This window comes from Myotis nattereri, assembly GCF_964212035.1.
Source record: "Myotis nattereri genome assembly, chromosome: 11".
Lineage (NCBI taxonomy): Eukaryota > Metazoa > Chordata > Mammalia > Chiroptera > Vespertilionidae > Myotis > Myotis nattereri.
Genome location: NC_138086.1, coordinates 62,733,032 through 62,760,665, shown reverse-complemented (window position 1 = coordinate 62,760,665; position 27,634 = coordinate 62,733,032). Strand labels below are relative to the sequence as shown.

Genomic DNA, 27,634 nt, shown 5'->3' with positions numbered 1-27,634 from the left:
GCTCATTTCAGTAACCCTCTGACCCAAAGTCTCAGGTGCCAGCTAAGAAGGACTGCTCAGCCAAGGGGTGCAAATGCTTGAAAACAGTGGCTTTTATTAGAGGTCCCAGCCCCTTCCACTAGGAGCACAAACGCCCATGTCACAGTGAAGCCGCCGGCCAGCACGCATGTTCCGCGATGCAGCAGCCGCCACCTCACCTCGGCCTCCACAGTGTGAAAACGGTGACTGTTTTCTTCACCTGCTGCAAAACTGCCGGATGGTAGGAATAGTCTCAGGTCCACGGTGGCTATGGGGCCCCCTGCGTGTCATAACACTTGTCACCACAAGATGTCAGTGTGGTATCAGTCCTGGGTGCACAGACTGCTCATGGTGGCCTGGCTCCTCCTGCTGCAGGGTTAGCCCACATTCTGCCTTTCTGATTCATTTTCCCTGCTCAGCTTCCCTTTGGGAAAACTCGGTTCTCTCAGTTCTCTGAGTTCTCTCTCTAAATTTAAATGCTTCCTACCTGAGTCACAGGTAACCCTAGGAATCCCCTCTTTTAGGTGTTATCTCAGCACCTTTAAAAGTTTGCAAGATAATGGTTTTATCTCTTTCTAAGGAGGGTTTTAAGTAGTTAAGGATGGGGGCGGACTGGTATAAATAGTAATAGTACTGAGAGGGGTTTTTGGTGGGTTGTTTGGTGTGTGTTTTTTTAGTTTGTGTGTGTGTGTGTCTCTCTCTCTTTCTTTCTCTCGCTCCTTAACCTAGAGAAAAGGAACAACCCACATTAAGTAAAGCCAGCAAGGGCGGGAAAATGGTGCTCAGGAAAGCATTGTATTGAGGCCCGGGCGTGCTCCTGTGCCTCCAAGGGAAGTGGGTACATTACGCCCACTTCTCAGTTAGTGAGTAGCTAGTAAACAAGTGGCAGAGCCTGGTTTGGACCTGGGTCTGCTTGTCCCCAGAGCCTGTGCCCACCCCAGGGCTGGTACCATGACTCTTGTTCATCTGTCTGTATCATAAAATGCAGGAGGGATCGGTGTGTGGCCTGGTCAGCAAGTACCTGTTGAGTCCTGGCTACACCGAAGACACCATGTTGTAAACAACACAAAGGCCTGGTAAATATCTTCTCTGCCCTCAAGAAGCAAAATCAAGTCAAGAGGGGCAAAGACATGTACGTGAAGGTCAAGGGGAGACTATGGGGCAGTGGCCTTTCCTTGGAAGGAGGGAAGGGTGGCCAAGCAGAGAGCAGGGCCCTGGTGCAGGACACGTTCCAGCCCTCCCAAGGGCTCTTCGTTAGATCGGTCTTCCATAAACCTGCGAATGCACAGAGTGTAGCTCAGGCTGCTTCTACCCTGGCTTTCTGTGGTTCTAAAACAGAGGAATATGAGAAGGAGGTATAATCCCAGCTGACAGAGGTTGCCACCCATGTGCGCCTTTGTACCCCAGCTGGCAAGATTACTCCTAATCCTCTCTTTAGGTGGTCTGATCCAGGAGGACAGGTGACAGCAAGACAGGAGGTAACGCGTGGTGTGGGGGGCTGTTTCCAGCTCCCCGCTTCATGGCCCAGGCGGGGAGGAGGACGGCCCTGAGGCTTCTGGGAAGGTTTGCCCCGGTAGCAGCAGAGGGCTTTGGAATGGGACTTGAGAAGCACGGTGTCCGGGTGCAGAACTTGGCAAGGACGCACGGGAGAGCCCCGGGGATGACGGAACATCTGAGAAATAAGACCTGAGCGAAGGGGGCCTGGGCAGGCTTCCTTGCGAACAGCGCTCAGCATCTCTGTACTTGTCCATGGGGAGTGAGGACAGACCACAGCTGAGCCACGCACACCGTCGGTGTGATCCGTGGCAGAGTTTTCCCATCAGCAGCTGTGAAACGTGAGCTACATCATGGAGAGAACGTCACAGAATTTTCTGTCTTCCTGTCTTTAAAAACCCAGAATATAGCCAGACCCTTTAGAAGTAGAGGACTGGAGGACTGGCTCTCCCAGACACTGTAGCTGTCGTTTCAGCTTCTGCTGTTTTCGGTCCGAGGAGAACATGACTGGCAGAGAGAATCATGTTTTATATAAGAGTGGATCGTATTCGTTATAATAGTGGGTTATGAGAGGCTGCCCATACAGTTTTTCTTTTCATCTGGAAGACTTTGGAGAGTGAAATGGGGTGCTATTAATAACATGCTGGGACAGCAGGCATAAAGGAACATGGTCCCTGACAAACTGTGACATGTGGTCACCCTGATTTGGGGAGCTCTTGTTAGAGGGATCTCCTTAAGATATAAATCTCATGTTCTCTCCTGCTCTTTAGACTGCTCTGTGGCTTCCCATTGCACCAGAGTGAAACCCACACCCCCGATGCTGGCCCCTGAGGGCCTATGGGACCTGGTGCCTGCCCTCTTCCAGCCTCCTCCCTGCACTGACTCAGCACATCCCCACCTCCAGGCCTGGCCCTGGCCTCTCCTCCACCTGGAACCTCGCTCTCACTGTCCTAGCCTCACCCCTAACCTGCCCTTTGCCTGGCCAGCTCCTTCTAATCCAGTGGTTCTCAACCTGTGGGTCGCGACCCCTTTGGCGGTCGAACGACCCTTTCACAGGGGTCACCTAAGACCACCCTGCATATTAGATATTTACATGACGATTCATAACAGTAGCAACATTACAGTTATGAAGTAGCAACGAAAATAATGTTATGGTTGGGTCACAACGCGAGGAACTGTATTTAAAGGGCCAGAAGGTTGGGAACCACTGTTCTAATCTCTTAGATCTTGGCTGGAACCCTACCTTCTCAGATCACCCTCCCCGACCACCTTGCTGTGCTTCTCCTTTTCATCCCCCAGCTCATTTCTTCATAGAAATGGCGCACATTGAAGTCACTTCCTGTTTGTTACCTCTTGGCTGCCTTTTTCACCGGAATGTGCACACCCTGAGGGCAGGAATTGCATCTGGCCTGTTCCCTGGTGTCTGGTCAGTGCTGCCCCTGCCAGGGAGACAGGGACGAGACAGATCCATGCAGAATGGGTGATTCACTGCTGGTGTCCAAGTCGCCTGACTCACCCCTGCCTGTCCTGTGCACCCATAAGGCCTAGGGGTCTAAAACAGCAATCAGCTGCATCCTATAGATTCTTTCAGGCAACAGAATTGGTTGAACTTGGTACACAATCCTGTGCTGAGAAAAGCCTGAAGCAGTCCCTGTCCTTGGAAAATGTAGGGCAGCGGTTCTCAACCTTCTGGCCCTTTAAATACAGTTCCTCATGCTGTGACCCCCAACCATAAAATTATTTTCGTTGCTACTTCATAACTGTAATGTTGCTACTGTTATGAATCGTAATGTAAATATCTGATATGCAGGATGGTCTTAGGCGACCCCTGTGAAAGGGTCGTTCAACCGTCAAAGCGGTCTCGACCCACAAGTTGAGAACCGCTGATGTAGGGTATCTCGCAGAAGAGGCAACACGGACATTAACCAAGTTCAGCAATGGTATATGCCAAGTGCCAGTGAAGGGCCCAGGAGAGCGGTGGCTCTGCCCTCCCTCCCCGCCCACCCCCGTCCTAGTTTTCTTACTGATACAGTATATATGCTAGTATGTTTTTGCTTATTTCCTGGTTGACCTTTCCCCTCCCAGAATAGAAACTCCAAGACAGAAGAGCCATCTTTCTCTTTCGTGTTCACTGCTGTATTTCTAGTGCCTAGAATGGTACCTGGCCCATAATAGGTGTTTAATGAAGATATGTTGAGTGAAAGAAACAATGAGGTGAAAGTGAGCCCTGGGCTGCATGTGGGTCTTTAATGGGCCCTGTAGGGATGGGCTGGATTTGTGGAGGGGGAACAGTCCAGAATGAGATCATGGCACAGATAAGGGACCGGTGGGTACCAGATCTTGACTTGTTTAGTCTAGAAAACTAACCAGTAAGTTTCAGTTCCATTTACTGAACTCTGAAATAACGTCCCCGGGGTGCTCCTCCACTCGCCCTCACTCATTTGGCCTGGGTGACACCCACGGCAGAGGTGTCAGGGGAAAGCTGGCTGCCACTCACATTCCTTGGTGTTGGCCTTCAAACAACTGAGCAAAAATAAGCAGCCCCGGGCCCGTGTGGCTGGTCTGGGGATTAGCGTTGAGTTTACAGGCAGTCTGGGCCCCGGCCCCCTTCCTCTGCATTCCCATCCCCGCCGTTCAGCGCCTGTTTCTGCCTCCTTCCATGGCTGGAAAATGTAAGAAATCGGTGCGTTAATTTCCACGACGTCAAGAGCTCCGGGCTGGCACGGACGGGAAGCACTGCTCGTTACACCCACTGGAACAGGGGATGGTTTCACCTCCAATCAGTCGCGGTCCCGTCTGAAGCACAGAGGGACGTGTGCCATGTCCCTGGGCTTGGTCTGCCGCAGTGCCTTGAAATTCCAGCGTGCAGTTCACTCCCCTGGCCTCAGAGGCTCTCTTTTGTCCTCGTCAAAAAGCCATGCTGTTTGGAGGAGCAGCCTCTTAAGGCGGCTTTCAGCTGGCATGTGCGGGGCTGGCTGAGTTGTAAGCTCTGTGGGGTTGCCAGTCTGAGGAAATGTGGAAGAACCATTGGTGGGTGCGAGGGGACAGGCAGACTCAGAGCCTGGGGTGGACATGGGATCAGCGGGAGGTGGTGGGATCCCTCTTTGTGACAGAACAGCCAAGGAGTCTCAGACAGAAAGGGTCCCAAGCAGCGGGTGGACAAGGGTGTCTTTCAGGCCTGCCTCCAGCACAGCATCCTTATCTAAACACACAGTCCTTTTCGGGGGAGGGGTTTGCAATGTATGAGCATGTGTGTAACTTTTCTAAGTTCAAATTATAAAATATTTCAAACATGCAGAAAATAATGCACCAGACACGCTGTATCTGCCGTCTTGCTTTAGCAAATGTCTCAGAGCATCCGTTCCCTATTTTTTAAACAACCTTTTATTATAGAATAGTTTTAGATGTATAAAAAAGTTATAGACAGAACCGGGGTATATATTCCCACACCCAGTTTTCCCTGTTACTAACATCGTATGCTAGTCGTATAGTATATGTGTCACAATACGGACCCAACTGATAGTCAACTGAAGTTCATCCTTTACTCAGATTTCGGCAGCTTTTACTTAACGTCCTTTTCTGTTTCACATCATGTTTAGCTGCTATGTCATTTCACACTGTGCCCAGGGGCTGCAGGTAGATGGACCCGCCCATCGTTAGGCCCCTCTTCTCCGAAGAACAAAGTGCTTTTTCAGAAGCCATGGTTTCCTGTTTACTTCTGCTCCAGAAACGCCTCGGAGAGTCACTGGTTCACAACCCAAGTGTGTTCCGCTTTCTGACACCCAGATTTATCCCTCCCGGCCAGGATCCAGGGGTCTGATCGCTAGCGATGAAGAGAGGCCCCGCCTGGGTCACTGCTGCCATCCCATTTGCACGGCTGCGCATGCTCCTGGGGATGGCAGGAACCCCTCCTTCCCGGTGCTGGGACCCCATAACCACTGCACTCGGGGGGGAAACCTAATGCAAGAGGCGAGTTCCTAATTCCTTACCTGGGTCTCTTAAGAAAGAAACCTCTGAGCTGAGTAGTAGGAGAAGGCGTGCGTTTTCCCTGAGTAATCCTAGGGTAGCATCGATTTGGGTGGCTGTTGGAGGCTTGGATTTTAAACCGCTGTATTTTTACAGCTGTAGAATCCAGTGCTTGAGTTGCTTTAACAAGCAGCCGTGGGTTTGTTTTCTGGCCTAAGCCTGCCGCTGGTGCCCTGGGAAAATTTGATCCGGGGCCTATTTCTAGGAAAGTGTTCTGTGCTTTTCAGTTCAACGTGGATGGCAGTGTATTGTGCTTGCTGGCCACATCTTCATGCGATTGCAGGAGGCGCGTGATCTGCGATTCAGATACCTGAGCCCTGAAAGTCAAAGATGGCCAATTTGACCGGGAGCCCAGAGGGGTGGTGTCCCAGGCCCTGGTCTGTGGCCAGGATTGGTGACCTGCTTCGGTCCTCTCTGTGATGTACGTCCCTCTCAGGATTCTGTGCTTGGCTTCGCAGTCGGAGGTGCCCGGTGCCCGGTGCCCGGTGCCCTGACGGACGAGCCTTTGCAACACAGGAGGGAGGCGGTGCACGGTCCCTGTCTCCCCTTCCCAGGGGAGAAAATCGACTTGCTAGATGCTGCAAGTGAGAAGCAAAACCAGGTCTAGAACCTGGATCTTCTGGTTCCAAATCTGGAGTTCTTCGAGCTCCCTCACCCAGGGAGGAACTGGAGAGAGGCACGGGCCCAGTCACGATGTCCGAGCAGAGCTACGGTGGCACAGGTTCTGCTTTTCCTCACAGTTGCCCCGGTGCGTCCACAATGCTGCGGTGCTTCTATCCACGAAACACGATTTTAGTGCAAAAAAAAAAAAGCCACTTGGCAGTTGAGAGCATTGACATTAAATCAGGATACGAACAGGCCGTGGTCAGCGTCCAGCAGCACCCAGTTGGCAGTCAGACCGGAGCGGAGTCAGACCAGTCCTGTCCTTTGGGGCTTTTCTGAGCCCCACAGTGTCCTTTGGGAAGGGCTGGGGGAGAGCTTCCCACAGGGTTTTCATGAGGCCTGTCCACGCACATTCTGTATCGACTCCTACTGGGCACTCAGTACTGGCACTGAAACCTTTATTCCGAGTAGTGCTATTTAAGACAATCCATCACCAATGTAGTCCCAGTGTAAACCCTACATGCTTTCAGACCTGACCACCTGAAATAACGATAGTCATAGCTACAGTACACTCCGCATCTACCCTGTACCAGCCACTGAGTGCCGTGCCGCATGTGGCTTATCTCTCTTAATCCTCCTGATAACCTCACAGTGTGTAGGAACTCTGAATCACGACCAGAAAACAGTGGCTTAGGCTGAGAAACTTGCTCCAGTCACACAGTAAGTAGCAGATTGTGACCATAACTAACTACCATATTATATTGCCTGTCTAAAGAAAGTAAAGCCTTACTTTAAAAAAAAAAGGGCAACAAGGTCCAGAGAGCTTCCCAGAACTCCTCCACAAAAGCCAAGACTGCCAGGAGCCATCTGCCGGGTGCCAGGGCCTTCCCAGATGCCCAGATTCACACCATCAGCAAGATGGAGCTGAGTTGCAGCCCAGCATGCGCCCCTACTCATTAGCAAGTAAAATGAAGGCACAGCCCGCACAGGATGGGGAGAGATGAATCTAAAACCACTGCATAACCTCTGTGGCCCACGTCGGGCCCCTGGCTGCTGTCTGGACCAGGAGACGGTGGGTGTGAGTGATCCGGGGGCCCGCCAGGCAGAGCTCCGTGGACCAGACCTCGACCCCAGGAAGCTGTGACCGATGTGCGCGCTCATGTTTGATGACTCGTTTAGAATACTCGGGTCACTCTCCGTCCAGATGTTCAGCTATTTCTCTCTGTGCATTTTTTTCTTTTTTACTTTTTCTTATTTTAAAGCAATGATTCAGCTTCCCTGGGAGATGAGAAGTAATACGGGTGATTTCCTTTTGCCAAATCCTTGACTGGCTTCCAAAATGCAAAACTAATATGCCTGGTTATGACCTGATTTGTAACTGAGGTGAATAATAACAGCACAGGAAAACCACACTGGTTTCAGCCAATATGAATTACAGAAAATTCCGAGCCACAGAATGCTTGAAGTGATGCGGTCTTATTAATTTTAGGAACACACTGTAAAGAAAGAAAATCAATGACCAAAAAGATTCCTAGTCGGAGGTCTTGTCAGAACGCCCTTGTGAATAGATGGAAACAGCTCACAATGCAAGGGTTGCTGGTGCTTGTTTGTTTGTGACTTGGTTTTAAAAATATACGAAGACACTAACCTCTCTACATAATTATTAAGCTTGACACTTTCTGTATAGAAAGCAAAAGGTAGGGCTGTGTCTCAGGTAAAGTCTGAATTTAAAAGATTTTATTGGATGTTAGATTTGTTTATAAAACCTTCCAGTTGCCTTGAGTAATTCACTTCCAGTTTCACAATTGCCCCTTTAGTTTGAAGAAAAATGCAAGCGGTTTGGTTTGACTTTCCCAACCAGTTCGGTCCCCTTTCCGGTTTCTAAGCCTTCTCAGAGTCTGCGTGAGCGGTGGTCGCCTGCAGTTACAGAATCTGTGTCAGTGATTATCACCTGCGGTTACATATTAGAATCTTTGGAGATGGGTCCTGGGCACCGGGTTGTTTTAAAACTGGCGAAGTGTCACTAACAGGCACTTCTGACTGAGAACCATTGGTCTGTAGGTACCTGGTGCTATAGAAATGGCTGAAACCAAATGAAATAAAACTTGCTTATAGGACCCATGGGCATCAGGGCGTAGGACTCAGCACAGAGGTTTCTTCTCAGCTTGGATGACCTATTCCAACCAGCTCACCCTTGTGCTTATCCCTGCCATTTCTCTGAGCCCTTCCAAGCATTTCAGTCACAAACAGAGGCAAGCAGTGAGTGAGTCCTACACTTCAGAAAAGCAGGTATTTTTTACACTAGATCATTTAAATCCTCTAGAGCAGGGGTTCTCAACCTTCTGGCTCTTTAAATACAGTTCCTCATGTTGTGACCCAACCATAAAATTATTTTTGTTGCTACTTCATAACTGTAATGTTGCTACTGTTATGAACCGTAATGTAAATATCTGATATGCAGGATGGTCTTAGGCGAGCCCTGTGAAAGGGTCTTTCGACCACCAAATGGGTCACGACCCACAGGTTGAGAACCGCTGCTCTGAGTCTGGTCTACTTGAGAACAGAACCTTTTTGGTGGGGGGAAGGGGCCTTTGGGGTCTATCACCCAATACCTGACATGTATATTGAGCTTTCTGTAAATATTAGTTGATTACTTTAATCTTGATTTTGTTTTCCCAATTAGGACTTACTCTTTTTCTCCTCTAGAATCCAAGCTTGTGCTACATTTATATTTTGGTCAAGGGAGAGGGATGGAAATTTGTTTAGGTGCAGATGGGAGAGATGCCACAGCGTATGTAGATTTCAGGTGAATGCAATTCAAGGTGTCAGAACTGCCCTTTAAAGAAAAGAATTGTTGGCAGATAGGGGTGGGATGGGTTACAGGGGAAAAAAAGAGGAACAAATGGGAACAGATCTGCATTAATAAATATTCAGACTGAGTCCCACTCTTATGTCAGTGTTTGTTGGTGGTGTTATTACATGTAGTATTGGGTGATGGAAGTTGTGTGCTCTCTCATTTTTCACTTTAATTGCTTGCCTGAAAAGATCCTGACAGCTTCAAAGGTTACTGCTGGTTGCATTGTTCATAACTCAGAAATAATATGCATGTGCAATTTGCTTCATTATTGCCCACTAATAACCAATTCTGGAGAAAGTCCTAAAGCCACCAAAGGATCCATAATTTGACATGATGACCCCCCCCCCCCCCGCCTCTCATTTTTTAACTATCCCAGTTTTAAGAGTGAGCCACAAATGCTGTGGTGATGTGGGTCTGATTTTCTTTCCATGAGCTTAGTATGATAAATTCTTAAACAGAGGTGTGTGTGTGTGTGTGTGTGTGTGTCTGTGTTTAATCCAGAAAAACAAGGCGAGACACAAAATATTATATATTTCAGGTCCACCTAAATAAACTAGCATTCTGGGTGTTCTGTGCTTTGGGTAAGATTCAGTTTGGCTATGCATAACTGAAAACCCTGCAAACAGCGAGTTGTGTTGCTTTTCCATGTATGACTTCCATTCTCAGAATTATCCCATATCCAAAGTAGATGCAGAAACTCCAGTCATCCTTTCATCTAGTCAGAAAAAGATACCACAAAGAAAGGCACATGACTTTTAAGGGGGCGTCTCAGAAGCCTTATGTCTTATTGGCCAAGAGTTAGTCACATGGCTGTACCTGGCTCAAGGAATACTGGGAAATGTAGTCTTTATATAAGACAGCCATGTTCCTAAGCACTGTGAAGATAGAAGGGGAAAATGACTATAGGGACTCCTCACTTTATTGCACTTCCAAGTTTTTACAAATGAAAGTTGAGACCCTCCACCAGCAAAAAGATTACAACTCGCTAAAGGCTCAGATGATGGTTAGCATTTTTTAGCAATGGAATATTTTTTTTTCATATTTTAAATTTGTTTTTCAATTACAGTTGACATTCAATATTAATTTCAGGTGTACAACATAGTGATTAGACATTTATATAACTTACAAAGTCATCAACCCAATGAATCTAGTACTCGCCTGACACCATACAGTTATTACAATATTGTTGACTACATTCCATAACAATAAAGGTGTATATATATATATATTGGTGTTTATATATTTTATATTGGTTTTTAATTAAGGTATATATATTAGGGTTTTCTTGACATAATACTGTGGCACACTTCGTAGTCTGCAGAATAGTGTAAACATAACTTTTACATGCACTGGGAAACCAAAAAAATGTGTGGCACGCTTTATTGCTATATTTGCTTTATTGCGATGTCTGGCACCAAACCCACAGTGTCTCCCAAGTATGCCTGTGTCTGATGGCAGCCAGCATTCTCGCCACGTTATGTGAATGCCGAGTTTCTAGATTTTCTGTGTGCCATTGTGTCACTTACTATAAAATGAGATAATCCACAACCGTGCAGAGTTGAATTTCAAAACATTTTATGAGCTAAAGAACTGAGTAGTAGCTACAGCTAACACATTGCTTAGTTCATCCTCATTTCAGCCCTAGGGCCAAAGTACTATCCTCATCGACATTTTACAGGTGAAAAAGAAAAAACACACACACTTTAATACTTAAACGGGTTATATTGCTAGTATTAGCTGAGGCAGTTTGACTTGTGTGGCGCTGCATTATTACCATAAGCAACACCAAGAGGGGAACAGCTTTTCCAAGGAGAGGCTCATCGCAGTAGTGAGTGCTAGAGGCCCGGGTACCGGATCATATAAAATACTGCTCTCGGGATTAGTTATGACTCAGTTCCCTTCCCCCCACCCCAATCTTTTATATGCACACCATGTGAAATTTACTAATTACTTGGTTTCAAATGTGGTGCAACCTCTGGCTTTTCTTTATCTCTGCTAGGATTCTAGTAGACCTAGTCGGCCCTCAACCAATGCCTACTGATAGCTTGGCTGAGCTATATGATAACCAGGGTTTCAGTCCGAGTAATCGGGTTTTTACTGTGCAGCATTGTTTTGTTCGGAGGGGCACTTGGTTGCAGGGCCTGCAGGAGTGTGTGGCGCTGGGATGGGATTCGCAGCCCTTCGTTCCTATCTGTACCACAAGTCCGTTATCTCGCTTTGAGGCCCAGACTCCTTGGTTCTGCAAACCGTCTCACCACACATCAGAAGCAGGCCTCCTTTTCTAGTCTGTCAACCCTTCACTTTCTACTTACTGCCTTACTTTGGTAATGAGGCACTCGGAGGTATAACATCGAAAAGAATCTTTTTTTTTTTTTTAAATATATTTTATTGATTTTTCACAGAGAGGAAGGGAGAGAGATAGAAAGTCAGAAACATCGATGAGAGAGAAACATCGATCAGCTGCCTCCTGATGTGCCCGCAACCCAGGTACATGCCCTTGACCGGAATCGAACCTGGGACCTTTCACTCCACAGGCCGACGCTCTATCCACTGAGCCAAACCGGTTTCGGCGGAAAGAATCTTGTATTTCCATTTCTCCTCTCACCAAATCTTACATCTCCGGTTCCAGTTTCTCCACCACTCTCCACACCACCACTGGTTATTTTTCTAAAACATGGGCCATATCACTTTCCACCTTCACCAGCCCTCCACTGTCTACAGAAGGAAGTTAGCGCTTGGGGAGCATTTCCAACCATCCAGGACACAGGCCCAGTCTCAGCTGCAGGACTCACACGAACCCCTCCCCGGTCCCTGCTCGTTTCTGCTGCTGCTCATCTGCTCTCACCGTTCTCTGTTCTGACTCCCTTTACCCACCTTTTGTGTCTGGAGGTCTGGGTTAAGGCACATGTAAAATCTTCTTTCGAGAAGTTTCTCTGATTCTCACCGAGAATCGTGCTTGCTTCCTACATCACTTAGTATCTTTTTCTGAACTCATGCGTCAGTCTGTCTGAGGTTGTCCACTGTGAAGTGGGTTGTCTGTCTCGCTCAGTTGTGAATCTGCTGGCTTAGAATTTCCCTTGAGCAAGTAGCACACAAGAATTCAGTATGTCTCTCTGAGAATGAATTCAGTTTCTTTGTCTCTGTTCAGAGGTCCCAGCTTTTATCTAAGTTCAAACAACCTCTCCTATCATTCTTCTTTTGTAGCTTCCTAACCTGCCCTCTGGCCTCTTGATTTAGACCAGAGCAAACTACAGAAATTGTCATCCACAGAAGTCTAGGAACAAGAGCTCTGTTTCTCATAATATTCATGTGGCTCCAAAGCAGGGTTTCTTGACATTGACCTTTTTAGGCCAGATAGTTCATAGTCAGGGGGTGGGGCAGGGTTGGGACTGTTCTGTGTGTGTGCTGTGGGATGTTTAGCAGTGTCCCTGACTTCAACCCACTAGATGCCAATAGGGTTCTCCCCAGTTGTCTCCAGACGTTGCCAAACATCCCGGAGTAGGGCTGGGGGGATTGTCACGGGTGGGGAGGCGTGCCCATGCCTCAGAACCACAGTTTTAAAGTATCTCTAAATATATTCCGGCTTGGCTAGCATGGCTCAGTGGTTGAGCCTTGACCTATGAACCAGGAGGTCACGGTTTGATCCCCAGTCAGGGCACATGCCTGGGTTGCTGGCTTCATCCTCAGTGGGGGATGCAGGAGGCAGCTAATCAATGATTCTCTCTCATCACTGATCTTTCTCTCTCTCTCCCTCTCCTTACCTCTCTGAAATCAATAAGAATATTTTTTAAAGTATATATTTTAAAAATAAATAAAAATATTCTGTTACTAATGAATATTGGCTCTTCAGCTCTACTACCCATAGTACCCACAGACTTCTCACGTGTGCTTTCTGCCTCAAATTTAATGCCATTTTTAGATTCCCTAATCTCACCTATGAATGACTCCCTTTGTCTCCATTTCTTCAAAACCCAACTCAGTTCAAATTAGACCTTCCCAAATTAGACCTATCTGACCCCTTTCCATTATTCTGAATTTTGCATTATTTTGTAGCCCTCTGAACATCTGTGCTTAACGGGATCTATTTCTTCATGTAGAAGTAGATGCCGGTACAGTCATTAGACATGGGTCTGTTTTCCTCTTCTTCCTGAACTGTCTGAGCTGGGTGCTTCTCTTTGGGTCTTTTGTGCTATGCATATCCAGGGCATTCATTTACTTGGCATACATCACAGTGAGCCCTGGCTGAGGATCTGTGGCCTCTAAGATCTGTCCCTTAAGCAGCTTCCATTTTGGTGGGGTGTTGAGACAGATTAGCAAATATATGTAGTACAACACATGGTAGAGGTGGTATGTAGGCCAGCACCTTAGAGGATGGGGAGGATTTCCTTGGGCAAACAGTTTTAGGCAGAAGGGATGAAAGGTCTCTTTCCATAAACAAGTATTTCCCTCCAGCTTTGAAGAAAGGCCTTCAGGAGCCTCATTTCCCTGCCTTCTCTTTTGGCCCTTAGTGCCACCCACCAGCATCAATCTTCTCTTGCAGGTACTTGCTATTCCTACAGGAGGGAGTAACATGGAAACTCCTATGGTCTTTGTATTACATGCTATTTGGTTCCGCCATCAGGCTCATTTCTGGGGAAGCAGACATGTAAATGTCTGTGTATGTGCACACATGCATGTTGGACTAAAGGGAACCACATTTTGGCCTTACTCCTGTTTGAAAGAGTTTTATTGTTGTATAATCCCAGCACCCCAGTCTCCAGGGCTGCTGTATACGGGTGTGCAGATTGTGTGCTTCACAGGCATATCTGGCAGCCACGATGGTCTCTGGCAGGCTCTCTTGTCACAGGTAACAAGGTGAGAGAGAGCTTGAGTGGGTAGAGTACTCCCTGTCACCACTAAAGAGGGTGGGCTGAGAGTGTCTTAGACACCGGGTTCCACATCTTATACTTAGGGAAGATAGTTACCACTCTCAAGCAGTCAATGACTCTAGGAATATGATGGGCTGATAAAGAGTTAGAAAGCACCCTAGTCAGAACTGTCTATTTCTAATAACTATAAATATATTTTTATTGATTTCAGAGAGGAAAGGGAGGAGGGAGAGAGGTGGAAACATCAATGATGAGAGAGAATAATTGATTGGCTGCCTCCCGCATACCCCACACTGGGGATCAAGCCCACAACCCGGGCATGTGCCCTGACTGGGAATTGAATCCTGACCTCCTGGTTCATAGGTTGATGCCCAACCACTGAGCCATGCCAACCAGGCTATTTCTAATAACTTTAAACTGCCATGCCAGATACCACAGGGCTGCAACGTGCCGTGTTTGTTTATAAATCAGCCTCCCCGCATATTGTCGACAGGGTCCTCGGTTGACTAATGTTTATTCATTCACTTGTGGAGGAAAACTTGGGCTACAAATGTGAACACGAATGCTTTTTTTAATAGATGGTGTTATTGGGCTGCACAGTGTCCCTGACTTTCAGATATTTAACTCGTAAAGTTTACAGCAACACTTAACTGCGTCTGGATTCCACATTGAATTTGGGAAGGCAAGGATCTCACTGTAATTTGCACTGACTGCCCTGTAATGGAAATTATGGCTTGGGAAAAGTTTCAAATGACGTGTCTATAAACTAAGGAAAAGTTGATCCATTTAAAGGCTGGTTATGTGCAATTGTGGGATTTTTTTTTTTTTTTTGAAAGGGCCATTGCCAACAAGAAATACGTATTTCAGCAGCTGAAGTAAACTAGCCATGAATTAAAAGTTGGTCTTTGTAAATTGTTGGTTCATCAGATTCAGCCCTGAACATGGAGTGAGTTTAGCAGAACTGTGCTGGGCTCTTAAGAGAGCTGTAAAGGTTGTGTGAGTCCAGTGTTGCAATTGGACGGTGGCAATGAGCTGGCCTGAGAGGACAAGCAGCCTTCTTATTGGTCAGAACGCTGGCCCAGTGGGACTCAGGACACAGGGCTTTCTGGTCCTAGCCCCGCAGTTAAGTGGGTTTGTGTCAGTAGGTCTGTCACGTACCCTTCCCAGCATCAATTTGTCTATTTCTTGGCTCCTGTCCCCCTACTTCCCTCCTCACCATTTGTTTGTTTTAGTGTCTCCCGTTCATGTTCATGACTTTCCCTCAAATGTCTAATGATCATTCCTTGACTGTTCTTGGCTCGTATTTAAGACCAAGGCAATAAAAAGCTGATGAGAGGCTCTGGGTGGAGGCGCGGATGGAGCCTGCTGACCGGGGGCTTAACTGTAGGGAGATCATTTAATTAGGGGAGAGCCAGATGTCCACATCTGGAACTCTCTTCTCCGAGCCCCACTTAACTTAATCAGCAAGGAATCTCCCTGTCAGGCTGCCAGTGTCCCTGGGAACCGCGGAGTAGGCGTATTTCCACTTCCATCCCTGTTTTCAGCACTGTACAGGCAGGCCGGGAGCTATCGTGGGTTCGCTTCCACCCACCGCAATAAAAGGAGTAGCGCAATAGAGTGAGCACTACTCTTTTTACTAGTGGAAGGCCTTGCCTTCAGTTTGTAAAAACACACTTCTGTCAAGAGCAATAAAGCGAGGTATGCCTGCACTCTCCCAGTCTACCTCACCTATGCTTCTTCCCCTGGTTGTGTCTGTGGATAATCAACCTTTTCAACAACCCTTCTGTTTTCAGCCCTGATCCTTCCCTTCCTTGCCTGTCGCCGTACATGGCACCTTCAAGCCCACGGCCTCCCTGAGGCTTTGGCAGTGGGTTCCCCCTCTTTTATCATGGGTCTCCCCTGCTGCGGGCACTGGAGATTGTAGCTTCCTCTACTCTCTAGGGCAGTGGTTCTCAACCTGTGGCTCGCGACCCCTTCGGGGGTCGAACGACCCTTTTTACAGGGGTCGTCGCCTAAGACCATCGGGAAACACATATATAATTACATATTGTTTTGTGATTAGTCACTATGCTTTAATTATGTTCAATTTGTAACAATGAAATTGGGGTCACCACAACACGAGGAACTGTATTAAAGGGTCGCGGCATTAGGAAGGTTGAGAACCACTGGCCTAGGGGGATCCGTCATTCAAGGCACTGGTCGGAATCACTTATCTGCTGATGTCTCCCTGTCCTTCTATCCCTGGGAGTTTATTTCTTTACTTTAGCAGGACCTTGGATGGTGAAGGAAACAAGTGCCCTTGACCCATCTGCCACATTTGACCCAAGTCTTCCATTTTCTCATCCTAAAATTAATTTGCATATCCAGTCAGTAATTATATGCATCTCCTGATGCTGGCCCTGAGCTCAGTGCTGGAGAGATGAAGGCCCAGACAGTTCCTCACCTCTGAGAAGCAGGGAAAAGAAATGATGTGCGGGGACAAAGCCTGTACAGTGGCATATGTACAGGGATGGTGCCAGCTTGAAATGGTGCAGAGACGGGAGGGGGGATGTGACAAGCTCGGCCGGGACGTTGGGGAAGGCCGTGCTGAGTAAACGAAAACTCTGTGGCTTTGTGAATCCCACTGTTGGGGGAAGGCCGTGACCAGACCGCGCCCATTAATTATTACCGAGTGAGTCCAAGGAAAAGCGGTGTATCCAGCCCAGATCTTCAAAATCACTCTGCTGGCTGGGTGGGCCTTTGCCTCTCCAGGGTCTTCCAGCTGTAAATGGCCCGCAGCTCCCCACCCACGGCCTCCCAGGCTTCCCACGATTGCCATGCACACTTAGGAAAGGCCTTCCCAGGGTGCGTGACATCGCATCTGCCCCTCACTGCGGCCTCCCAGCCTGCGAATAGCTCACTGCTGACAGAGACCTTGTCAATGTCGTTGAGAGGTACTACTGCTCTTTTTTTTTTTTTTTATTAATATTGATTTCAGAGAGAGGAAGGGAGGGGGCAGGATAGAAACATCAATGATGAGAGAGAATCATTGATTGGCTGCCTCCTGCACACCCAACATCAGGGAGCCAGCCTGCAATCCAGGCAAGTGCCCTGACCAGGAATCGAACAGTGACCTCCTGGCTCATGGGTCATGCTCAACCACTGAGCCATACCAGCGGGGCTCGACTTTCTTATTATAAGGAATTTCACGTATTTGAAATTCCAGCAATGTAGAGTAGCTAGAGCAGTGGTTCTCAACCTTGGCTGCACATTAGAATCACCTGGGAATCTTTTTCAAATCCTGATTTCTGGGCCTCATCCTCCGGAAATTCTATTTTTTTGTTACTATTGTAACACAGACCAGGCGGAATGATAGACGAGGCTTAGCCCTGCAGTAAGGAGTCTCGTTGAGAGGACACTGTGTTTCAGAAACTTTGAAACAAGCCCATAGGTTTTTATCGCTTGGGTGTTTTCAAATCCATTTTAATATTTGAATTCTCTTAGCCCTCGGTGAACTTGAACTCTGTGAGTGTGCAAGAGGTGGTATGAGGCAGAAAACAGTAACCTCTCAGTGTATCTTTTGGCTATACCCCGCCCTGCTGAAAAGGTTGGTTTCTCTTCCTTCTCTTTTCAGTATAGGAAAGTGGCCGAGCTGATGTGTGGCTGAAGACGGCAGCCACTTAGAGAAACGCTTGCATCCTTGCCAGTTGCCAGCCTAAGGAGCATCACGTGGCCATGGAAATCCAAGTGTTTCTATCCCACAGCCCATCTACGGGAGGCAGATTATATCTCTGGGCAATAGCAGCCAATGTTTCAGTTTCATATTTTTATTGGCATCGTAAACAAACCAGCGGGAGAACTATCTGGGAGGTTGTGTGTGGCAGCCAGCGCAATTCATATCGCATTTCTTTTTGTAGCAACTTAAAGTGAAGAAGTGCTCAGTGGTGTGGCACATGGCATATGGATGTCCTTACTGAATTTGGTCATATCCAGTGAGCAGTGCTATTCTCAGTTCATGCTGGTAACATGCGTAATTCAGTCCATAAAGTGGTGAGTCAGGGTTACCTCGAACCAGTCAGCCAGGAAGTGTGTGAGGAGGCCCTGAGCAGCTTCTCCTGACTTATGGGCACCAAGGATCTCCTTTCGTTTTAAGAACTCGAAGCATTAATGGATGTTCGAAAGGTTGCCTAAGGAAGCATCGGATGTGGACATGATATTTTAGGCCTGATGGGCGTCTCTCAGGAAGTTCTGCTTTCCTGTCAGGTATCAGGGTCTGCATCCTAGACAAAGAGGAGAATCCTGCCTGAGGTGCTTCCAGGCGGCCTTTTTGTCATGGAGAGGGTGGCATTTAGAAGCTTCTGGAAGTCCATTTCGCCATTCATAATTTCAGGGCATGTGAGCTTAAGTCCAGGTAATGGAAGGTGGTGAAACAAAGTAAGAAAACATTTCAAAACCTTGCTTTGCAAATAGAAGGCAAACATTCTTGATTCTTTGGGAAGCAATATTACAAGTTTGTGTGAATGTCAATGGCCAACAGCATTTTGTTTGGACATAAGATACTTTCTTCCCCTTTTCCAGAGAGGTACTGAAATGTGAAGAAGAAAAGAGTAATACAGCCCGGTTCAGTGGTTGAACATCGACCCATGAACCAAGAAGTCACTGGTTCGATTCCTGGTTAGGGCAGATGCCCAGGTTGCTGGCTTGATCCCCAGTAGGGGGCATGTAGGAGGCAGTGGTTGATGTTTCTGCCTCTCTGTCCCCTCCCTTCCTCTCTAAAAAAAAAAAGTAATAAAAACATATTTTTAAAAGAGAGTAATACAAATTGTGTGTGTATATCTACACATACAAACTAATAAAAGAAAAAGTAAAGGTAGCTTATGAAGGTAATATTGAAAATATTTCAAAAATTATATAATTTGGAAGCAAAGGAAAGCTTTAAAAGATGCTTTGTGGGAATACTGTTATACTGGGCATCAGTTACAAAAATAAAGGCAAAAGTGGAGGACATAAAAATGTCAATTGGCCTCTTAACTCTTTCCCCTTTATATACACACATTTTAGATTCAGAACGAAGTTCTTTTCTTTCAAAATAACACACCAGATGTCTCTCTGAAAGAATGAGTTTTAATGACTCAGGTTCAGGCCCCGTCTCAAAAGCTAAGCATCTCGATCATCTGTTCCTAAACTTGAAGCAAAATGGTTTTGTGAGTTTTTGAGATGTTTTCCGCACAGACATTTGCAATCATCACCCTGTTCTTTCTCATCGTTCTCCGTTCTCTTCGTCTTCCTGGCTTCTCTCTCCAATCTCTCGTGCCTCACTTCGTTAAGCACCTAGAAAGAGCTTGCAGGATTGGTCTGTCAGTCACCATCTGCACACGTGGCCTGCCCAGCATTCCAATGGACCGTTTTTAGGAATAAAACACCTTTGCCCGGTGAGCATTGTCCACTGCCTCCTCTCCAGTGAGCACGAGTGCAGTGCACAAAGCGCTCCTCTCCGAAATGTGGACATACTTTGGGGCCACAGCAAGCAGATGAGTGTGAGTACGGGCTTGCCGGGAGCCAGTCCATCCTTGCTGTTTCAAGGGACCTGGCATATATAGCATACTGTTCTTAATATGTTTGCTCCCCTTAGCGCTGTGTGTTTTAACCAAGGTCACCTCTCCGAGAAAGGTTGTTTCCCCAGGTAGGAATTTTTCCCTGAAGTTAGGGAGGGAATAAAACCCCTCAACTAAGTGCCAGGCAGGTAATTAATCACTTTAACTATGAACAATCATGCTTAAGCTACATAATCTTTACTCCCTGGAATGGAGATAAGAAACGCCCTAACCTTTGTAATAGAGATTGACAGGATTAAAATCAACTGGTATAAATACAGATGTAATAAGACAGCAAGACACAGAACTTAGGAGACAGAAAGAAGACAGCACCTACACAGAACCTACAGACAGAAGAACTTCGCTGGAGAGAACATGGCAAAAGATCCTGGACTGAACCTGACTACAGAAATTGGCAAGAGAACCTGACTAGAACCTGGTGACTGAACCTGGCTGGAGAACCTGGACAGAACCTGGCTGGAGAACCTAGCGAGGGAACATGGCTACAGAACCTGGCTGGAGATCCTAGCAAGAGAACATGGACACAGAACCTGGCTGGAGATCCTAGCCAGAACTTCGCTGGAGATCCAGACCAGAACTTGGCAGGAGACCCTGACAAGAGAACCCGGCTATGATGATCAACTGAACGCTGCCTCCGTGTCATTCCTTCTTCGCCGACTCCGTCCACATCTTTGGGGACCCCTGGACCTGCTGGGGTTGGACCCCGGCACGGGCTGTGTTTGAAAACCAGGTTTCCCTTGAAGAGCGGTTGTTGTCCGTGTATTTGGAGAACCACGGGGGGAGTTCTAGGCCAGTGACCTGCAGACAGTCTCAGCTACGGCGTGACCGTTGTAGGAGAGCAAATGCTGACTTACTCTCTGTCCTCACTTGTGCGGTCACACCCTTGAGATCCGACTTGAGGGAGCCATTCAGAGAATCTCTGTCTCTTGTTTCAGAACTTGGCTTTCAAGGACCTACAATGGCAAAGACCCAGGAAGCAGGGTTTGTGAATAGAATGTCCCAGAAATTCTTGGCAGAGGAGAAAGAGTCGAGTGAACGTGACGTGATTAGCACACCAGGAATAAGTTTGCCACCGCTGTCCAGTTTTAATCTGCCAGTGGGAAGCCTTGTCGATTGATTTTCGTGCTATCCTTTTGCCCCCGTGCTCCTCGCCGCTGTGCCTGCACCCCTGCCCATCCCCTGTAATGCCTTTTGGAGTTAATGGGTGTACTTCTACCACGTGCAGGAAACACTTCCTGTACCAAGGTGCTGGAAACAACATCTGTCGTTACATCAAAGCAGGTGTGACTGCCAAGTGCAGCTGGAAGAGTTCTAACAATGCGATGGTTTTAAAGGAGGTTAAAATGAAAAGAAATCTGTGCGCAATGTCTGAACCTTTTTCTGAGAAAACAAAAATGCGCTCCTCTTCCTCCAATCTTACTGCATAAACAATTGTGTTTGCATATTTAGCAGTGCGGGTGTTTTGGTGGTTTGTTTGTGTGTGTTTTTTGGTGCTGTGAGAAGCAGCCTTCCAGAGGCTGCTATGGTGTTGAATTCTGTGTCTTGGAGAGGAAAAGCCCCTCTGAAGAATGTGGTGTTTGTGGATTCCAAACCAGTGTGAGGATTTCTGATCGAGAGCCTAAAGAAGATATAATAAACTCATTCTACAATTAGAACGTTGAAGAGCTGCCCTCCGGAACGTGAATCCCAATCCAGAAACATGCTTAGCAAACAAGAACAATGCCCCGTACATTTTCAAATTGATGGCTCTTTCCAATGGCAACTAATTTGTTCCAGCCTTGAAGTGAGCATAATTAACAGAAACTTTCTTTCTTAGGCCGATTAACCACCGAAAACCATGCCAACATTGTAACCGTGAGCAGTGAAAACCAATATTTATGAGGGGGATTGTGCAAGAGTTTGCGTGACAGATGGACATTTTATCACTGTTGATGTTTGGAATTCCCTTGAAAAGTAATGCAATATCTTGTTATTTGCGAATGAATGGACAAACGATTGGGCTTTGCATAGTTTTCTTTAAAAAGAGGTATACTACTAGTAAATTAATTTTTTTCTCTGTCTAGCCTTTATTAGTTTATGTTAGGTAGGCTCATATATTCTGATGCAAAAGCTGAAAATCATAATTGTGTTTTTTATTACAGATACAGATCCACGTGTTTTAGAAAAACAAGAATTACAGCAGCCAACCTATGTTGCCCTCAGTTACATTAATAGGTAAGCCGTTTACAGAATTTATAGCAACCTCATATCTGCCACATGCTTATTTTTTTCACTGTAACGTCTGACAGTAGAAACAATGTTTTCAGTTTTAAAATATTTACAGGAGAGGATTGAAAATCAACCTTTATATGGAATGTTCTTGTGTCTCTGTTGGGGAGATGCAGGAGGTAGTTAGTTCTCTGTGCATATGCCTGAAAACGACTGATTTATAAGCTCATTCGGGAACTATTTTGTATGCAGAGTTCGAATATACTCTTTGGACTTCATAGGGCAGTCTGGGAGATTAATGGATTTATGTTTGAGGGAAACTTTTAAACGCTGGGGTGAAGAGGCATTTTATGAATTAGGACATTGTTGGAGTATCAGAACATATCAGGATATAACACATTGAAATAATTCAGTATCAGAAAGCTATTTAGTAGAAGCTCATCTTTGAGTAAAAACGTTGTCAGCAACTGAACTATTGTGAGTGTTTACTGAAAGTGAACATGTGAGCACGAGTTTAGAGAACAGTTAGAACTTGACCTATCAAGTCTGAAAGAGGACTTGGTGTTTCAGCCAACTCAGATAATTTAAGGAGACAGTGATTTCTGGAGAGAACCTGAAATCAGCTTGGGTAAAGAAAACTCACACCCCTGAAGAGAGAAAAGCAAAGCACAAGCAAACTAGTTTTTAATGGGAACGACAAACTCTGCTCGTAATTCAGTGCATGACTTTCTATTGACTCTCCCTTGTTTATATACAACAAAGCGTGTGTTGGCAGTCATTGGTACCAGAGCTGAGGGTCAGGGTCTGAAGTGGAAAGCTGGGAATGAGTTACTTGTACTGTTTCATTTTAATGCCTTTTTAGAAAACTTGCTTCAGTCTTGTCTAGAGAGAGCTTCGGAGTTGACTGTGCTGTGTCAAGTTCTTTTATGAAGCTTGTTTTTAAAGGATTCATTAGCATAAGCATCTATTTGCATATCTGTTTTGTGCTTCCTACTTATCAGCTTTCCCTGAAAGTGAGAGAAAAGATCTATAGTTTATCATGACCCATAATTTTTGAGATGTTTAAAGTAGAACACCTTTAAAATCACATCAGGTACAAATAAAGATGTATATGTGTTATTTCCAGTGATTAGCATGGTTTGGAAAAGTCTTTAATTATACATTAGAATTATGTGAATGTTAATTAGCCTAGTTATAGTGAAGGATGGGATAAATAGGCTTATAGATTAACTGTGGTATTAGGTAGAACTTTTTAATGATGTGGCTATTGTGTTTTGGGTAAAATATGTTACCTGGATATATACAAATTCATGTGATACCAAGCCTTGTTCTAATAAGAATCTATGAGGTTTTCACGTTCATTCTTCCTGATTAAATTGTCAACCATGATGGCAGCAAGGATCTATTCATTACACAGGTGTTATACTCACTAAAGAAATACATACTCTGGCCCTAGCCGGTTTGGCTCAGTGGATAGAGTGTCAAACTGCAGACTGAAGGGTCCTGGGTTCGATTCCAGTCAAGAAAACATGGTTCAGTGGTTGAGCGTTGACCTATGAACCAGGTTGTGGGCTCGATCCCCAGTAGGTGGCATGCAGGAGGCAGCTGATCAATGATTCTCTCTCATCATTGATATTTCTATCTCTCTCTCCCTCTCCCTTCCTCTCTGAAATCAATAAAAAAAAATATTTTAAAGAATATTCTTAAAAAAATAAATACTCTGCCAGGTGTGATTTGGGATACACAAGAAGTCGAATAGGGACAAGGGCCACACACAAAACACTACCAAAGAACTTGACTCAAGGAGGATAATTTAGCATAAGCTGTGCAGTGGGATATGCCTGGATCCTAGAGAGTTAGCGTAATCAGTGGGTGTGAGATTTCTTGGATGAGTCTTCTGGGAGAAAATGAGTCATTTTTTAAAATAATCTTTTATTATTATAGCCATACAGCATTATTACAGCATTGTAGAAAACTATAAAGTATAATCAAACAAAAAAAAATTTTAATTAAAACGTCACATTCCCACCACCCAGCTATCACTACTAACAATACCTTAACACATTTCAGGTTATTTAAAAAAAAACCACACAAAACAAACACAAGAAAACATGGCTCAGTGGTTGAGCGTTGACCTATGAACCAGGAAGTCACAGTTCGATTCCCTATCAGGGCACTTGCCCAGGTTGCTGGCTCAACCCCCAGTAGGGGGCAGGCAGGAGGCAGCCAATCAATGATTCTCTCTCATCATTGATGTTTCTATCTCTCTCCCTCTCTGAAATCAATAAAAATATATTTGGCCCTAGCTGGTTTGGCTCAGTGGATAGAGCATCAGCCCGTGGACTGAAGGGTCCTAGGTTCGATTCCAGTCAAGGGCACATGCCCGGGTTGCAGGCTCGATCCCCAGTAGGGAGCGTGCAGGAGGCAATCAGTCAGTGATCCTCTCTCATCATTTATGTTGACAGCTAGTCAGCTCCTACTTACTCTTTATGTTTCAGTTCAAATGTCTTTCTTAGCGTGCCTTCCTCTAATGAACTAATATAAACTAACATTTATCACAGTCTTTACCTTTGTATTTAGTTGTGTGAGTATTTATTTGTATATATATTTGGGGGAAAAAACTGTTTTGCAACCTACTCTGTAGTCATTGATCTCTCCATTTCAGTGCACTTGAATGTAATCTATATCTAACTCAGATCATATTTAGATTTTCCCGGATAAAACAAACAAATCCTTTACAGTTGTCTGTCTCATCCAGTGTCCAACCCAGAACACTGCATTGCACCTACATGTTTTTCCCTCGTTTCTTTTAACCTGGCACAGTCCCTTCAATTGACAGCGACCGGAGAAGGGCCAGGTGTCCCACCTGAGGCTCCTTCCTCCCGGGTTTTCTTTTGGTTGTCTTCCTGAAGATGTCATTTAGTGAGTTCCTCCATTTTCTGTATTTGCTATAAACTAGAATTTGGGTCTGGAGAGGATGCATCTTGAACCCATCACATCACTGTATTTAGAGGCCTGAGAAATCAGAGGACTTACCACATGCCATCTTAGCTGATAAAGTAGACTAGTGTATGGGGATTGACACTTTTACTAGTGACTTCTAGGTGAAGGGGACCGTGTATGGAAGGTTGCCCAGGTTGCTAACAACCCTCCTCTCTTGGGATCCCTTTCTGGACAGTGCCACATTCATAACATGGTACTTAACACATGGTAGACCCTCTGGATGTTTGTTTGTAGATGGTAAATAAACACCTAGTAAATGGAAGAGGGCAGAGCAACGGGCAGCAGCATGGAGGAAGCCACGTCTGGCCAGAGGGAATATCTGCTTAAAAGGAATCATTAGGGCCTTCGTTACAAAAGGGATGCCTTGGACGTCACGAAGCCAGTATGGATTCATGAAGAGACCAATGTGGGTTAAAATGTGAAAGGAAGTCTGCTTAACAGCAATATCCTGACTACAGCAGAAAGGAGGACTATAAAAAAATTGAACAAGTAAAAGATTTTTTTTCTTAAACCTCAGGGGAAAATAAAGTCTAATTTTGCTGAGCAGTGAAGGCAGGAAAAGAATTAATATTTCGCTGCTCGTATATCCATTTGTCCAACTCTAATGGACTTTTGGATGTGTCAAAATTGAGACGAAACTTTCTTTGGCAATAACATTGACTGTAATCAACAGAGTTTGGATTCTTAAAATGGAGCTACCTTTTTGGATTATGAAAAGAATTGAGTAGAAATTGGATCCTTTATTTATGTCTATTTAATGTTGCTTCACTCTCTTGAACATAATGTGTCGAACAAACCTTTAATTCCTTCAAAAATAGATCTGTTACAATACCTGCACACATTTAAAACAGAAATAGTTTAATGAGAATGAGGGAGACTGAATGAATTAGTGAAGGTTGTGGGAATAATTCTGCAGAAAAAAAAAAAAAGATGGATATAAATTGTAAGGATAGGAAGTTCTGCTAATTCTGTGATGTGAGGAACAATGACAAGTCTGTGTAATGGGAAATTTAATTGTTTAGTCTGTATATTATTTATGCATCTGGAAAATAAAGTGTAAAAGACAAGAAGAAAAGCTAGAAGATTTTGAATGCGAGAATATGGAAGAAATAACACTAGGAAAAGCGAAAATAATACTTTTACACCTTATGCTATGATGCTCTCCATTTTACAGGTGCAGACATTGACACTCAAGTTAAATAACTTGCCCTAGTTAAGGGCGGAGGGGGGATGGAACCTGGGGAGTACTGGGTTCAAATCTGCCCCATCAGGCTCTAGGATCTGTGCTCTTAATCATTGTGTAGCCTGACTCGTTGGGCTATCAGAGAGGAAAGTACTAGTTTATAACAGTAAGAGGAGAATTTGGAAAACCAATGGAAAAATTGGATAAGACAGTTGGACAGAGGGAACACATACAAAAATAAGAGTAATTCCCAGGCTGTAAATAATTGGAGGGTAGCGCCTAATAAAATGAAACAGTAGGAGACAGCAGAAGCTAAAAATGTTATGAGAGGTGACCGGTAACTCCTAAATGACATAATGCCACCAGGAGATGAGTGTGCAAGGCACATCCAGCTTAGCAGGCCTCGGCTGTAGAGGGAAAGGACGCCTTAGCACCTTAAATCAGGAGGAAAGAAAGGGCAAAGCCGTGGGCACACAGGAAACTCCCTCCACCACTTCTCAAGGTGCTAGGGGAGCTGCAGGGTGAAGTCAGCTGAGCCTCCTTAAGAAAGCTGATGCGAAGCCCTGGCTTACATCTGGATATTTCCTTCAGGTTATTATAGTGTAGTTCAGGTGACAAGATAGAGAATTAATAGCTTGTGATACCCTAGAAATGAATAACTGTGATAATTTAAAGATATAACATACATTGTCATGGCTATCAATTATACTATTGTCTCTACAAACTGTTTTTGTTAAAATAATATAAATTGAAGTTTCCCAATTAACTTTAAATTTTTTAAATATATATAGCATTTTTATAGATAAGCTGTGAAGGAATATCATGTCTAGGCACAAGTCGGTACCTTCTTGTACCCAATCCTTGTCATTTACTGACTAATAAAAATATAATAGTCTTTATACCTAAACGACAGCTCTACTCAAATTCCCTGCACTGCTTGGCACAATAGCAGTTAGGTTTGACCTCCTAGAAATGGATTTTTATTTAGTCTAGTGTTTGCTATTAAAGATAAACAGCAAATTCTGAAATGAATTTCATAGAACAGTAATTCCAAGGGGTGTTTGCAAGTTTCACACATGCGTATGCGCGCGCGCACACACGCACACACATACACACAACTGAGTTACTCACAGAAGGGTTCTTTGGTTGATTAAGTTTGGGAAATCCAGGGTTAAGTAAAAAAGGTTTCTTTACCATGAGATTATCAGATCCTCTCCTATGCTGATCTCCAGAAGGGATAATATAATTCTTATATGTACCTGATCCCAGAGCACCTTTTCCTGAACAATCTGATGGGATTAGTTCCACATATACGGGTCAGGCATTGCTAGAATTATCACTTCCACCTACATCCTCGGCTCCCCCGAGGAACCCCGGAGCCTTTTGTTCAGGACAGCTTTCTATGCTGTTTCTGATCCAAATACAGAATGCTCTCTTTTTTTTCTCATGGTCAACTGGGGAGGAGGAGGACAAAATTGTGCCTTTGCTAACTCCATTAATTTCTACACTTTTAATAAGGAACCCATTTACTTCTCATGACTTGCCAGGGCACCTAGCTGGCTTTTTTTTTTTTTTTTTTTTGGCTTAGAAACCATCGCTGTTTACCCCCCAACTGCAATGTAATTCTCTTCTCTCTTTGAGAAAGAGGGCAATAGTATGGCCTCGGGAATCAGCCCGTTTAGCTGAGTCTTGTCTCTGCTCTTTACAAACTATGTGAGCAAGTTGGCAAGTCTCGGCCTGTGCTTCTTCATCTCTGTTAATAGCAATATCTTCCTCACTG

The 27,634-nt window shown here is 45.3% G+C and overlaps 1 protein-coding gene across 4 annotated transcripts in view; it reads left to right on the top strand.

Annotated features, from left to right (window-relative positions):
- Positions 1 to 27,634, top strand: part of JAZF1 (JAZF zinc finger 1) — a 306,522-nt gene that overhangs the window by 150,733 nt on the left and 128,155 nt on the right. For all 4 annotated transcript variants that reach the window (XM_081102026.1, XM_081102028.1, XM_081102027.1 and 1 more), the window contains exon 2: positions 21,602 to 21,674. In XM_081102026.1, the coding sequence (XP_080958152.1) occupies positions 21,602 to 21,674 (73 nt within the window). The remainder of the gene's footprint in view (positions 1 to 21,601; positions 21,675 to 27,634) is intronic.